Source organism: Myotis lucifugus, unplaced genomic scaffold (genome assembly GCF_000147115.1).
Source record: "Myotis lucifugus unplaced genomic scaffold, Myoluc2.0 scaffold_28, whole genome shotgun sequence".
Lineage (NCBI taxonomy): Eukaryota > Metazoa > Chordata > Mammalia > Chiroptera > Vespertilionidae > Myotis > Myotis lucifugus.
The window spans coordinates 832,307-848,976 of record NW_005871076.1 but is presented as its reverse complement, the minus strand read 5'-3'; the positions used below and the strand labels follow the sequence as shown (position 1 = coordinate 848,976).

General features: G+C 38.8%; 1 protein-coding gene across 1 annotated transcript in view; it reads left to right on the top strand.

The window, feature by feature from the left end:
• Positions 1–16,670, top strand: part of RBM27 (RNA binding motif protein 27) — a 71,059-nt gene that overhangs the window by 31,950 nt on the left and 22,439 nt on the right. Inside the window, 7 exon segments of the mRNA XM_006086397.3 lie at positions 5,293–5,457; positions 7,775–7,924; positions 11,190–11,334; positions 11,990–12,143; positions 13,870–13,936; positions 13,939–14,147; positions 15,338–15,478. Coding sequence (XP_006086459.1) covers positions 5,293–5,457; positions 7,775–7,924; positions 11,190–11,334; positions 11,990–12,143; positions 13,870–13,936; positions 13,939–14,147; positions 15,338–15,478 — 1,031 coding nt within the window.

Sequence of the window (16,670 nt, the reverse complement as noted above, 5' to 3'; positions counted from 1 at the left end):
TGACACAGACAACAGCATGGTGATGGCCAGAGAGAAGTGGGGGGCAAGAGCTGGGTAGAGGGAGCAAAAGGGAGGAAATAGGGCATCCTATATAATAAAAGGCTAATATGCAAAATTGACTGAACGGCAGAATGACCGGTTGCTATGATGTGCACTGGCCACCAGGGGGCAGATGCTCAATGTAGGAGCTGCCCCCTGGTGGTCAGTGCACTTCCATATGGGGAGTGCCACTCAGCCAGAAGCTGGCTCATGGCTGGCCATCGCAGTGGTGGTGGCAGGAGCCACTCCCACCTCTGTGGCAGCACTAAGAATGTCCAACTAACGGTTTAGACCCGATCCTTTGGGGGCCTAAGCCTTTAGTCGGACATCCCCCGAGGCCTCTAGTTTATATATAAAAGACTAAGCGACGGGCTGATTAGCCGGTAGCTATGACGTGCAATGATCACCAGGGGCTAGACGCTCCGACCAGTAGCTATGACATGCACTGACCACCAAGGGGCAGACGCTGAACGTAAGAGCTGCCGAGCTGCGATAACTTGGCAGCTGTGGTTCTCGGGTGACGCACCCGGAACCATTGAGAGAGTTCGATTCCGGGGTGCGTCGCCCAAGAACTGCCCTCTCGCAATCTGGAACCCCTCAGGGGATGTGAGAGAGCCGGTTTCGGCCCAGTCCCTGCCGGCCAGGTCGAGGAACCCCACCAGTGCACGAATCTGTGCACTGAGCCTCGTATAGAATATAACATCCTGGATTCTAGAGACTGGTTCTTAAGTTGAAGGCAATTGTCCATCTTCAAATGAATTTACATAGACTATCTTTATCTTTCTGAAAATATATTTCCTATTATCAACAATATAAAATTATTCAAACACTATATTCCTAAACTCAAGATTTCTCATTTAATTCTGTGGATGGTATGTTATTTCTCTGTGCAGAATCATGGATTTTGATGGTTAGAGAGGTGAATCAGTCTCCACCAGAAGCATTGTCTAGAGTTTTGTCTAGGTGTATTGTCTAGAGTTTTTCTCCCCTTGTGTCTTACTTGGATTTGTGTTGCTTTAGTTGTCATTTTGCCCATTTCAACATAGAGATATTCATCCAAAGCAGTAATTGTCATTTGGATACTTTTAATAAATAAGCTTTCATCTCTTTAAGTGACTCTTTATTGAGCTCCTACTATGCACCAGACATGGTGTAAGCCCTGGAGCTTCAGAAGGTATGCCAGGAACTTTGGATTTGCTGATAGAGAAGCCACATGATAAATATGGCTAATAATCGGAAGGTATAGCTTTATATTTTTTCTAATTGGGCTTTTAGTTTGAAACTTATGTTGGGCCCAGCCATGGTGGCTCAGTGGTTGAGCGTTGACTTATGAACCAGGGCACATACCTGGGTTGCAGTCTCGATCCCCAGTAGGGGGCGTGCAGGAGGCAGACAATTAGTGATTCTCTCTCATCATTAATGTTTCTCTCTCTTCCTCTCCCTTTCTTTCTTAAATCAATGAAAAATATATTTAAAAAAAAACTTATCTTGGGATTTTTTCCCCCTGTGAATACTCCAAAGGACAAAATCAGGAAAATCACAGAGAGTAGCTAAAATTTGAGTTTGAATAAAGACTATCAACTCAATAAAATTAATAATAATGTGAAAATATTGCTATCAGGCATGTAAGATACAAACAATTCGCCAGAACCGGTTTGGCTCAGTGGATAGAGCGTCAGCCTGCGGACTCAGGGGTCCCGGGTTCGATTCCGGTCAAGGGCATGTACCTTGGTTGCGGGCACATCCCCAGTGAGGGGCATGCAGGAGGCAGCTGATCGGTGTTTCTCTCTCATCGATGTTTCTAACTTTCTATCCCTCTCCTTTCCTCTCTGTAGAAAATCAATAAAACATATAAAAAAAAAAGATACAAACAATTTAAGATAGAAATGTGAACTTGGCATGTTTGAAGTTTGAAATTATCCAATCATACTCTGCACCAATTAAAATTAAATTGAATGCATATAAATTGTGAATGGCTCATCTTCACCATTATTGTAACCTATTTGATTTTTAAAAACTTTTCATTATGGAAAAATTTCCAATATGCACAGGAGAACAAATATCATATTACAATCTTCATATCCTCATTTACCAGCATTAGTGTTTATCAACATATGGTTAATCTTGCTTCATCTATAACTCACCCCTGACTTGATTTTATGGAGCAAGCCCCAAACATAACAGTTCATCTGTAAAAACTTAATTTTCTTTAAAAGATAAGGATTAAACACACACAACACACAATCACAATACTTTATCACACTCCCCCAAAAGTTTGTAACAGTTATCCTTTGTCAAACATGCCAGCCAGTATTCATACTTCTTAATTGTATCATAAATGTCCTTTTACAGCTGATGAATTTGAAGCTGGATTCAAACAAGGTTACACATTATATTTAGGTGATATGTTTCTTAAGTCTTTAAATCTGTAACAAATTTCCCAGTCTTCCTCCCCCCCCCCCCCACCCCCTTGATACTTGTTGAAGAAACAAATCATTTGTCCTGCAGAATTTTATTTTTTTATATCTGGACTTGGCACAGTGCATCTCCTGGTGTCATTTAAGACATTCCTTTATCCCCTGTATTTCCTGAAAATTGGAGGTTAGATCTAGAGACTTAATTAGGTTTGGCTTTTTCCTTTGGGGGCATGAATATTTTATTGATGGGGTTATATACTTCCTACTGCAGTACATCATTATATTCATAATACCAAGTTGTCTCCTTTCTGTGTTATAGATTTTCTTCAGTGTGTATAGGTGTTTTCATCCTGACCCATCCATTTTAACAGTTGCTCATGGTTTCGGCGGCCATTGTAATTATTGCCTAGATCTGTTGTTTCTTTAGGGGTTATAAAAGTGTCATATTGTAATTATATAATTTCTTCTGCATTTATTGGCTAGCATTCTACAAAGCAAAACTCGGGAGTGTTAGCTATTTCGTTGACCTGAAATGTAATTTTTACAGGAAAGATGGGATAAGTGCTTGTTTCGTTTCATTTACCAGTTTTAGAATAATGAATTGGTTTCCTAGTATCTTCCAAAGGGGACCACTGTATTTTTTTAAGTATCATAATGAATTCATGGATTTTTAGCATTTGCTGTTTCACTCCCTTACAGCCCTTTTCAATGTCCAAATTTCATCTTTGACCAGTGGCTCCTGCAGGTTGTTTTGTTTTTGGCATGCTAGTGTTTGATAGCCATCTTGCTTTTGGAAGGATAAGCTATACCAAGGTGCACCACCTTTCTCATCTTATAAATTGTCGGCTCAGGCCTAGAATCAGCCTTTTATCAAAACAACTGTTTAGCCCTAGCCGGTTTGGCTCACTGGATAGAGCGTCAGCCTGGGGACTCAGGGGTCCCAGGTTCGATTCCGGTCAAGGGCATGTACCTTGGTTGCGGGCACATCCCCAGTAGGGAGTGTGCAGGAGGCAGCTGGTCGATGCTTCTTTCTCATCGATGTTTCTAACTCTCTATCCCTCTCCCTTCCTCTCTGTAAAAAAATCAATAAAATATATATTAAAAACAAACAAACAAAAAAAACCACAACTGTTTATTTTTGAAATAGTATTTAGAGACTTCAAAATGTGTTGAAGAAAATTAGGCTTCATCTGAATAAACAGCTGTCTTTCTGAAGTGTTCGAACACATGTTCTTTGTCATTTGTTTTTTTAAAAAAGACATTCTGCAAACTAATCTTTTAGTTTCCAATTTACTTTGAGGTAGTTACTAATTCAAACTACTTGTTACATTGAATGCTGTATCATAAATCTAAACTAATCACATGACTGAGATTGTACTTGTTTTTTTCTCTTTAGCACACTAATTCATTCTTCAAGAAATTGTCTGCAGTAGGTCATTCTCAACTATTTTTAGATCATTGAGGATATGTTGAATTGTTTTTGCTGTGGAATAGATCAACCCTTTTCTTTTTTAAAAAATCTTTATTGTTGAAAGTATTGCATATGTCCCCTCTTTTTCCCCATTGATCCTTTCTAGCTGATCCTTTTCTAATGTAAATTTGGAAGGGATTGGGGCTGAGCACACAGTATGTAGCAGCTATACAGTATATGTATCACTTCCTCCTTTGTTCCTTATATGGGAAGAGAAGGTAATAATGTTTAGCACATCCATTTCTCTTCTGCATTTACTATGAAATCAAGTGGTTGCTTTGTGGCTTGTCCTATTAAAGTTTATTAAAAATCTTTTGGAATTTTACAAGTTTTAAGGTCATTTCATCGGGTGTTTTAAAAGATTCTAAATTCACTTTATTTTGTCTTGTGTCACATAGTGAATGCCTGACTTTAGATATAAATTACTAAGTCTTAGAAATAGGTCTTACATGTGGTAGTCTGTGAAAAAGATACTGTTAAATGACCAGCCAAAGGGAAGTTTTGTTCCTCGATACCTTGTCTTTTTTCATCTTGTTCTACAAAATTTGGCTTTATTGCGTCTGACATTCTTGCATCCATATATATATATATATATGTGTGTGTGTGTGTGTGTGTGTGTGTGTATATATATATATATATATATTCTAAATGTGCTTCTTTCATAAAGTGGTTCTTAATATTGAAATAATTTCATATGTAGTGGCTTATCTGTTTATCTGGGGGTTTGTCCTTTTTTTCCTTTCACTGTATTTGTTATCCGCCTGCTCATGGGATAACAAATTTGCACTGTCTTAATTTTTTCTTTTGAACATTTCTTATTCTCTGCGAGGTTATGCTTGTGGTGGTGTGTTTCTTTTTTATATATTTTTAAGTTCTTTTATTATTGTGGTTTTTTTTCCTGCTCTAAGATATGGGAGTATATTTTGTGCCAACCTGAAATTATGTGAGTTTGAGGAGTGTATTTGTTTTTGTTTTTTAATGAATGTGACAGCCTTTATAACCACATGTCTCATTGGATGCAAAACTCTGTGTACATAATAGCTCAGGGTTCCTTTGTCTAATAACTTGATATGCTTGACCAGTTTAGGCTAAAATTAGCACATAGTTATTCTACTTAAGCTTATAAAAGATGAAGATTATGCAGTTATACTACCTAATTCTTACCCTTTCTTTATACCTCAATGCATTCTAACCAGTTTGCATGTCTGTTTCTTGAGTTAGAAAGAATCTCAGTCACCTCTTTCTCAAATACTGTTCCTATTGGTGTATTTTCTCTGTTCTTGGCTCGAGTCTTGGGAAGTACATCATTACCTAAGAGAAGCTTGTGACTCGAATCCAGTTGCCCTCCTATTCTTTCCTCTATAGGACAGCCCATGTACTCTCGTGAACATGGTGCTGCTGCATCTGAGCGACTTCAGTTGGGGACACCGCCTCCTCTGTTGGCAGCTCGTTTGGTGCCACCTCGAAACCTCATGGGATCCTCCATTGGGTACCATACCTCAGTCTCCAGCCCCACCCCTCTGGTCCCAGGTAAGCTTTGCTACAGACGGCCACACACCTCTCTGCTCTTTTTTACCATAAGCTGGCCAGCCTGTGAGATGACCTGGCATCCTGATCTGCTGTCACAAATCCCATTAAAGCTTTTAGGTAGTTTTTTTTCTTTCTTTCTTTCTTTTTTCTGTTCTTTGGTTTGTCCCTAGTGGCTGCTAGATGATTAGGCCTCCTGTGTGTCTATCATCTCTGGTGTCTTCTGTATTTACTTTCATTGCTTCGGTAACAAAAGTCATGCTTGTTCCTTAAACTAGTTTCTAATCTGATTAGATAGGAAGAGAATATATATTTGTATGTTTTCTAGCCAGTTATACATTACAAGAAAAATTAGGTTAATTTTTCTTTAAAACAAAACAAAAACATCTGGTTTCTTGCTGATTGTGGACAAACATGTTTCCCCCACCCCTTGTTGTATGGACTGTCTGTATAATGTAGTGATGTTTTGAAAACTTTTCTCCTATTTCATGTATATTTTGAAGACCTATGGAATGCTTTGTGGGTATCTCATGAAGTTTTTAATTTCTCACCTTGTCTTTATTTAGTTCATTATAATTAACTAAAGGACTCTTAAGTTTCTTGAATTTTGTGTATTGCCAGGAACTGTAGAACAAGGTCATTTGATTATGTACCTTCTTTAAAACTTTCTGCAGCCTTAACTGCAAATTTTCCGTTAAGAGAACCAAGTGGTAACTGAAAACTTTTTAAAGTTTCTTTTCTTTTTTAAAAAATATTTTTATTGATTTCAGAGAGGAAGGGAGAGGGAGAGAGATAGAAACATCAATGATGAGAGATAATCATGGATCAGCTGCCTCCTGCATGCCCCCTACTGGGGATTGAACCCACAACCCAGGCATGTGCCCTGACTGGGAATCGAACCCGGGACCCTTCAGTCCATAGACTGACGCTCTATCCACTGAGCCAAACCAGCCAGGGCACTGAAAACTTTTTTATCATAATTTGATGATCTTATGCTCTGAATCATAGAACTGATTGGTCAATAATAAAGATCTTGTAGCTGAAATTTAATATGAATGACATAAAGAATATTTTCGTTAAGGAAAAAAAAGAGACGCAAGGACTTCTAAATCACAATTGCAAAAATCACTATCTTCACTCAGTTTTAATCCTTTCATTTTATGTAGGATGAAGAGGATATATATCATTTCAAGACCAACACATTCAGTAATAACACCAACAAAATAGTTACTTATCATAAGAATTTAAAAAGTTAAAATTTTAGAGAAAACAAAAGGGACATGATAAAGTGTCATTGATGGGATGGGTGGTAGTAAGATAATGATTACATTGATAAATATAAAATGTATTTATTAGCTTTTTGAAATAAAACATTTGAAATTTGCATCATGTATGAAGCCAGCTATTATCTCTCTAGTTTAAAGTGCAGATAACCTAATTAATCTGTTTTTCCCCCCTCCTAATTAAAAGAGTACCTAGAAATTGGTGAGACATAGTAACAGAGGCAACTCATCTAGTCTTTTATATATGGTGTTCCATGTATGTGAAAATTTCTCTTAAAAATGTGTATTGAAGTTTGAATAAGGTGGTTAATGTATAGGATAAAAATGACTAGTTAAATGAATCTGGAAATATATCGGTAATTAATAATGAGCCCAGCTGGTGTGGCTCACTGGTTCAGTTCCTGGTCAGGTCACATGACCTGGTTGCGGGCTCAGTCCCCAGTAGGGGCTGTGCAAGAGGCAGCTGATTAATAATGTTTCTCCAATGTTTCTTTTTTTCTTTTTTTTTTTTTTTAAATATATTTTATTGATTTTTTACAGAGAGGAAGGGAGAGAGATAGAGAGTCAGAAACATCGATGAGAGAGAAACATCGACCAGCTGCCTCCTGCACATCTCCTACTGGGGATGTGCCCGCAACCCAAGTACATGCCCTTGACCGGAATCGAACCTGGGACCCTTCAGTCCGCAGGCCGACGCTCTATCCACTGAGCCAAACCAGTTTTGGCATGTTTCTCCAATGTTTCTATCTCACTATCCCCCTCCCTTCCTCTTTCTCAAAATCAAGAAAAACATTAAAAAAATTTTTTTGTAAAAGAACAGATTTATGTGTCTGTTTTGTGACGAAGCGCTTTTGTGACAAAGCACTTTTCTTTCCCTTCCAATAGGTGTGTCTATATACTGTAACTCAAAGAGAAATACATATGGATTGATCTATTAATAGAAGAAAATTTATTTTTGGCAGTTATTTTATAGTAATGAGAGATTATTTAAATGCTCTCTGATTTGTTCTGTGTTTTGTTGTTGGTTTTTTCCTCAGATACATATGAACCAGATGGTTATAATCCAGAAGCTCCTAGTATTACCAGTTCCGGTAGATCTCAGTACAGACAGTTCTTTTCGAGAACACAGACACAGCGCCCAAACCTGATTGGCCTAACATCTGGAGATATGGATGCAAATCCAAGAGGTGAGAGCACCTTGAATGTTTCCTGATGCTACGTGTTATGCAAGAGTTGGGTATAGCATGTCTTCCCTCACTGAAGTCTAAAAGTATTTACACACGATCTCTGAAGGGTGCTATATAGTCACCTCAAATAAATGTATTTGAATAACTTTATCTCCAAAATTTATTTTAAAGCTATAATCAAAGTATTTTTAAGTAAAAATAATACTAATGGAATTTAACAGCTTTTTTGTAGGACTTGAGGCTGTTTAGCTATATACTAGACACTGTTCTAGATATAGGCATCCTATATAATAAAAGCCTAATATGCAAATTGATGGAACGGTAGAATGACCAGCAGAACGATGGGTTGCTATGACATGTACTGACCACCAGGGGGCAGATGCTCAATGCAGGAGCTGCCCCCAGCCCGCAGGCCCCTGGCCAGCTAAGGCGGGTGCCAGCGAGGCCCCCCCGCCTGGATCACCCTGCCAGTCGCCCCGAAGAGGGAGGCAACTGGCAGTGGCGGGGCGATCGGGGGTAGGCGGTGCCAGGCCCACCAAGGTAGGTGCCAGAGGGTACCCCCCATCACCCTGCCAGTTGCCCCACAGATCAGCCCTGATCTCTGGCCATTCCTAGGGACCCTACCCATGCACAGATTTCGTGCATCGGGCCTCTGGTAGAAAGGTGAAATGACATGGTGCCTTGCCCTACAGGAACTGATCATTTAAGGGCCTACTTTGTATCATTAAGAGCTGTTCTTCAAACGAGTAACAGTTGACAACGTAAAATCTTACAATAAAATTATTTGGCCATTTTTAGTGTTTATGATTATACAAGCATATGTTAGGACCTTAACAAAGCATAGTCATAAACCTCAAAAGATTAAGTGCAAGCATTTACCTTCAGTATGGGATACCTTTCTTTCCCCTTCTCTCAAAAAAAAAAAGTTTGGGTGAAGAATTTGATGCTATTTTAATTTTTTATTTTTATAGTTAGATTTTTAATATTTAAGTTTAACTTTAATGACTGGCCATGGGCCAACCTGACAATATTTTCCTGCTTTAATTATATTGTGAGCATTTTCCTATTCTGATCTTAACTTTTTTTTACTGCCACTAATAACATTATTTTCACTACAGGTTAAACAGTTTTGTGTTGACTAAACCAAGTACTTTTATATGTATTATTATATTTCATATACCTTACCAACAACTTCTTAAGAGATACTATCTTTATTCTCTTTTTATAGATAAAGGTTCTCAGGCTTTGAGAGGTTAAAGAACTTATTTCAGGCCACACAGCTATTAATAAGAATTTGAATTTGAATCCACGTCTATCTAATTCCAAAGAATATGCTCTTCCTTCAGTGCTATAAATTATACATTGTTGCCAAATAATGGAAATTAGTGAGAAGAGCATATTCTCAAAATTTCAAGTCCTCTTTGTCTTTAGCCTGGTCTATCTGTACATTTATATACAGCAATTCATGAATCTCTCTCAGTGTAAAAGTTATGTGGTTTTTATACAAGAGGCTTGCTTTGTCATCTGGGACAATAACTTAATCTCTAGCTATATCTTTCTCCTTTTTTATAAAGCACTTCAGAAAGAAAAGCATTAGGCAATGTCAGGTATTGATAACTATTTTAGGGAAGACATAATGATATCTCACATTCTAGAATGCTTCATGTCATCACAATTGCTTTCTCATCCACTATCCTCTGAAAACACAAGCCCAAGGGCAGGGATCATATTTTATTCACTAATTTATACCCAAGGTTGAGCTATAGCAGATGCTCAAGAAATATATGTTAAATGAATTAATCGGCATCATAATTTCCTGTCACACAGATGGAACATACTAGCAAGCCCCATTCTTACCCCAACATCCAGTCCTACATATGTTTTTCTTTGCTGCTAATTTTATTTTAGTGGAATTGCTAGTTAGGGGGAATACTCAGTATAACAGGCATAGTTTTGAGTTACCTTTTTGTTTATCACCCTCTTCCCACCAAGAGATAATCCATTGTAAAGACCGTTTCTTGTAGTATTTTAATCTTAACTGTTGTCAGTGAAATGTGCCAATTTATCATACTGGCTTTGCACTTTTTCAACTTTTGAGTTAAAATTTTTTTAAACCTATAGAAAATCAATGAAGTATAATAAACACCTAAATACCTTCACGTAGATTCACCAGTTGTTAATGTTTGTCACCTTTGGGCTGGAATGCTTGCTTGTGTGCCCACACACTGTTGTTGTCTCTCTCCCTGCCTTCTCCTTCCCCTCACATTTTTTTCTTTTAAAAAAATTAAATTTATTAAGGTGACATTGGTTAACACATTATATAAATTTCAAGTGTATAATTCTGTAATACATCATCTGTATATTGTACTGTGTGCTCACCATCCAAAGTCTAGTCTTCTGTCACCTATATTTGGTCCCCTTTACCCTCTTCACCCTCCCACATTTTTTTCTTGAACCACTTGAAATCATAGATTGTGATACCTTTGCTTCATCTAAAAATAAGACATGACATAGTCCTATATAAGCACAATATTATTATTGCACACAAGAAAAATCATAATTCCATAGTAATATTCTATCCAGGTGAATTTCTTGTTTTTTTTTTTTTTTTTAATATATTTTATTGATTTTTTACAGAGAGGAAGGGAGAGAGATAGAGAGTTAGAAACATCGATGAGAGAGAAACATCGATCAGCTGCCTCCTGCACATCTCCTACATGGGATGTGCCCACAACCCAGGTACATGCCCTTGACCGGAATCGAACCTGGGACCTTTCAGTCCGCAGGCTGATGCTCTATCCACTGAGCCAAACCGGTTTCGGCGCATTTCTTGTTTAATTACATCACAAGACAAATAATTTTACTGTATTTATGGTGCTAAGTTTGATTGCTTGCCTAAGGTGATAATTGTTCAATCTCTTCATTGTAAAGTAAATAATTCATGGAGTGATACTTTGGCACCAGATAAATACCTTGTTTTCCAACCATCTTTCACTGATTTTTTTTTTTTTTGCATCTATTAATGATTTTTGCCTGAATCATTTGCTACATTGGGGTTGCCTATTTTTTAACTTAGGTATTGTATTATTTTTTAAAAAGAGAAAAAGAAGGCAAAGCAATGATAAGTTTTTCTTGTTTCTTAGGTGTTTCTGAAAAGGAAGTGGTCTTAGTTGGGTGCTATTCACAGTGCTTTTTAGCTTTTAATCATTTTGAATCTCCCCAAATGTAATGCAATGTCAGTAATGTTAATTTTTGTTTCCAACAGCTGCTAACATTGTCATCCAGACTGAACCACCAGTTCCTGTTTCAATTAATAGCAACATAACCAGAGTAGTTCTTGAACCAGATAGCCGGAAAAGAGCTGTGGGTGGCTTGGAAGGGCCACTCACAAAGAAACCTTGGCTTGGAAAGTAAGATAATTTGCTAATTAGTAGCATTGAATTGGTGCTTTTATTATTTTTGCTTGCATTAGTAAATTTGTATAATTAAGAATTGTCGTTAATCAATGATTATCAAACTGTGTGTGTCTAAGTTAGGGTTCCCCGAGGCATCCTTAGAATGTCTTAAAAATTGAAAAGCTAACAGAATATTTATAATAGATATTGGTAATTTGTACTACTTATTTCTAGGCCTAACCCAATATTAAGAATTAAGACTCTGGAAATGAGTAAAAAGGAAAAAAAAATCTGTACTTTTGCAGAAGTTGAAAAACGCACTGTAAAAAATATATTCTTTTCTTGCTTTAATGTTAGATTCCTTGGTAGTTGTGGTGTATCTTTTTAGCATGACTTTTAAACTTAGTTGGGCCTTTTCTTTTTGTGATTTTGGCCATTCAGTCTTCTTTTTCTCTGCCTATCCTAATCCCATTTAATTAATGTGAAAATTATTTTGTACTTTATGAAGAGTGTTAAGTGCTTACAAAAGACATTTCATAAATGTAGCCTTATGTTCTTTGTAATCTTATATATATCTTGGTTAGGCATAAGGTGAGAGAGAGTTAACCAAGATTTATTAGTTAACCAAGATTTTCTAGGGCATTATTCTTTATGGCATTTTTTCTTTCAGGCAAGGGAATAACAATCAGAGTAAACCAGGATTCTTAAGAAAGAATCAGTATACGAATACAAAGTTAGAAGTCAAGAAAATTCCTCAGGAATTGAACAACATTACCAAGCTCAATGAACACTTCAGCAAATTTGGAACTATTGTTAACATCCAGGTAAATGTGGCTATGTTCATGACAGAATTCATGTATTCAATGCATTTTTGAAAATATTACTACCAGCTCACCTTGTTTAAATGAGCCAGTGATTAGTATTATCATCTTTGCTAACACTACTTATCTGTATGCCCAACTTAATGATGCAATTGTTAAGCTGAATTTGTTCTTTTAAATTGATTTGGTTCTTCTCTGCAACCTCTTCCTGAGAGTCACTGGGTCAGTTACTGTATTTTTATAGTTTTATCTCTGGACAGATGACTTTATTGCCTGCTTTAGTATTCTAACTAGGTAGGTGAGATTCTTGGTAATTTCTGCTATTGTCATTTTGTTCACTGACTCACTTTTATATTGTGGTAAATTAGTTATTGGTTAAGGCTGGTTCTAATCTTGAGACTTTTAGGCAGTGCAACGTGTTTTCTAACATCAAATTGTAGTTTTTGTATTTTGCTGTCTGCTTAGTAGATATTTGAATTTATGAATTTGTGGTTGGTGTTACGCTATAATTGAGGGTACTTGGTGGCCTATTTAAGTTGGAATTTCAGTCAGTTACCCCTGATACTTGGTGTTACCATCAAATAAAAATATAATTTATATAACTGAGTTTATGAAGGTAGCTCTGGCCAGGTGGCTCGGTTGCTTGGATCATCATCCCATAAACTGGGTTCAATTTCCCAGTCAGGGCACATATCTAGGTTGTGGGTTCTATCCCCGCTCAGGGCTGTTTGGGAGGCAGCTGATCGATGTTTCTGTCTCACATCGATGTTTTTCTCTCTAAAAATCAATAAAAACACATCCGCAGGTGAGGATTTAAAAACAACAACAAGAAGGTGGTTGTATTGGGGGACTTGGTATTTCAAAGAATTGAGCCAAACTACTTTTTTTTTGAGAGAGAGATTTTTTTAAAAAATTAAATCTTTATTGTTCACATTATTACATTTGTTCCTCTTTTTTCCCCCCCATAACTCCCCTCCTCCCAGTTCCCGCCCCACCCTCTGCCCTCACTCCCCACTCACTGTCCTCATCCATAGGTGCACGATTTTTGTCCAGTCTCTTCCCGCATCTCCCACACTCCTTCCCCCCCCCCAAGAATAGTCAGTCCATTCCCTTTCTATGTCCCTGATTCTATTATAATCACCAGTTCATTCTGTACATCAGATTATTTATTCACTTGATTCTTAGATTCACTTGTTGATAGATGCATGTTTGTTGTTCATAATTTGTATCTTTACCTTTTTCTTCTTCTTCCTCTTCTTAAAGGATACCTTTCAGCATTTCATATAATACTGGTTTGGTGGTGATGAACTCCTTTAGCTTTTCCTTATCTGTGAAGCTCTTTATCTGACCTTCAATTCTGAATGATAGCTTTGCTGGATAAAGACCCTGAGATTATACAGTTACCTTTTTTCTTCTGGGTCTTTATGTGGTATTTTGTTTGCTTGTTATTGTATCTCTGGAGTTAGTTTGGATGTGAGATATCATGGAGGAATCTAATATCTCTTCAGTGGTTAGGTAATAGTAGGATTATTTATTGAATCTAACATTCTTCTATATATAATTTTGAAATAGGCATATCATCTTTTAGCGGATAGAGAACTTTATTTTACAAAGGATTCACAATGAATTTCAGCAGGCTGTTTTCTACTTCTGAATTATTTATCAATTTCTTTCCATTTAACTATTTGTTAATATCTGTTTTTGTTGTTGATTTTGTTTTTTCTTACAGGTTGCTTTTAAGGGAGATCCAGAAGCAGCCCTTATCCAATATCTTACCAATGAGGAGGCCAGGAAAGCCATTCTAGCACTGAAGCTGTTCTAAATAACCGATTCATTCGAGTCCTGTGGCATAGAGAAAACAATGAGCAACCAGCACTACAGTCCCCAGCACAGCTGCTCCTGCAACAACAGCAAACACTTAGTCACATGTCACAACAGCACCATCACCTGCCACAGCACCTTCATCAGCAGTCTTCTACTGCAACGGTACATGGAGGTATCCAGAAGGTAATCTACTGGTTCACATGGAATTAGAGGTCCTCTAGTCCCTTCCTATAGATCATTGTTCCTCAGTTTGCAGTCCTTTGGTCTTCTACACCAGAGCCACTCAATTTGATCTGCAGATCAGCAGCATATGATCTCCTGGGAGCAATTTCTTAGGCCTCCCCACATCTGTTGAATCAGAATCGCTATGTGTAGGGCCCAAGAATCTGTGTTTAAAAGCCTAAGCAACCGGCCTACCATTTGACCAGCCGACCGGTAGCTATGACATGCACTGACCACCAGGGGGCAGATGCTCAACGCAGGAGCTGCGGAGCTGCGGAGACTTGGCAGCTGTGGTTCTTGGGTGAACCAGAGAGGAGGGAGCCCAATTCCGGGATGTGTCACCTGAGAACCGCTCTCTTGCAATCCAGGACCCCTTGGGGGATGTTGGAGAGCCGGTTTTGGTCTGATCCCCGTAGGCTAGATTGAGGGACCCCACCGGTGCACGAGTCCTCTAACCCATTGGCTCCCCACTTCGGGTCTGGCTCCCCACCGGGCCTCTAACCCATTGTAGAGGTTGTGGATCTGGTCCTTACAGAAACTTTTTGACTCGATTAGCTAAATGATGAGACATGCAGGACCTACTTGCTGCAGTCCTGATGTCTGTTGCCCATGCTAGCCCATCCACTTAATACTGATTTCCAGTGGAGGCAGCGAATTTTCCTGCTACCACTCTTGGCTGGGAACCCGGCTGCAGCTTCCCTCCTTCTGGGCGGACAGTAGCGTCATTGGGCAACCTCCGGGGAGAGAAGGAGGCAAAGGAGCAGTTCAGGTGGGAAGAAGGAGGTTCCTAACACACTATTTATAATAAGCTACTGTCAATTAAAATGCTTAAGTCTGTCAAAGCATTCCATATTAAAAAGAATATACAAAAATTATTAGAATCTCTGTATGAGTATACATATATATATATGCATGCATTTTGTTGTGACATATTTAAGACATCCAAAAAAGTATGAATAATAACATAACAATCATTGATGTATCTGCCACTTCACTTAAAAAAATAAAACCTTACAGATAATTAAAGCACCTTCCCTTCCCATTTTTTTCTTACCTTCTTCTCCTAAGTAATCAATGTCCTAAATTTATATCATTCCTGAGCATTTAAAAAACTTTAGCCACATACATATGTGTTTATTTTGTATATACAGATGATGAGCAAACCACAGACACCGGGTGCATATGTTCTTAACAAAGTTCCTGTGAAACATCGTCTTGGACACGCAAGTGCTAACCAGAGTGATGCGGCACACTTGTTAAATCAGTCAGGTGGTGCTGGTGATGATTGCCAGGTGTGTGTTTCTGTGAGCCTCAGATATGTTCAGAGTTGTTCAGTAACAAGGAAATTAACAAATTGATTACCATTCAGATTTGTAATGTCTTGTTTTTCTCAGATAAGTGTGACAGCTAATGTAAGTGTGGCGGATATAGTTCCCTAATTTTCATGATGGAGCTAGAAATTTGCTAGTTAAAGTTTTTTTCTATTCAAAGCTAAGTAGGAATTTGGTAATTTTAGATAGTTATTAATAGGTAGATGTCTTTATTAGTTCATATCTTTTATAATTTTTCTCTTTAATACAATGAAGAGCATAGTAAAGGAGATTCTGTTATAATTAAAAGTCAAATATTAAAATTTATTTTAAATAGTACCTTTTGCTTTTAGGAATCTTATATAATAAAAGGGTAATATGCAAATTGACCCTAACGGCCAAACAACCAGGAATGACCAGTTGCTATGATGCACACTGACCACCGGGGGCAGACACTCTATGTAGGAGCTTACCCCTGGTGGTCAGTGCGCTCCCATGGGGGAGCTAAGCTCAGCCACAAGCCGGGCTGATGGCTGCAAGTGCAGTGTGGTGGTGGGAGCCTTCCCCTCCCCCTCGGCAGCACTAAGGATGTCCAACTGTGGCTTAGGCCTGCTCCTCACAGGGAATGGGCCTAAGCTGGCAGGTGGACATCCCCCGAGGGCTCCTGGGCTGCCACAGGGATATCTGACTGCCAGCTTAGGCCCAATTCCCCAGGGACCGGGCCTAAGCCGGCAAGTGGACATCTGCTGAGGGCTCCCAAACTGTGAGAGGGCACAGGCTGGGCTGAGAGACCCCCCTGAGTGCACGAATTTTTGTGCACTGGGCCTCTAGTCCTATGTAATAATCCTATATAATAAAGAGGAAATATACAAATTAACCCTCACACCCTCACAAGATGGCTTCCTACAACCAGGCCTTCAAGGGGGTTAGTGAGGGATGGCCAAACAACTGAACAAGCAGGCTGTGTGGGGCGACCAGGCTGGTGGGGGTCTTGAGGGGTGACCAGGCCGGCGGCAGGGGGGCAGTTGAGGGCGACCAGGCCAGCAGGGGGTCAGTTGGGGGCGACCAGGCTGGCAGAGGGGGGCAATTGGGGGTGACCAGGCCAGCAGGGGAGGCAGTAAGAGGCGACGAGGCCGGCAGGGGGCGGGGCAGTTAGGGGCGACCAGGCCGGCAG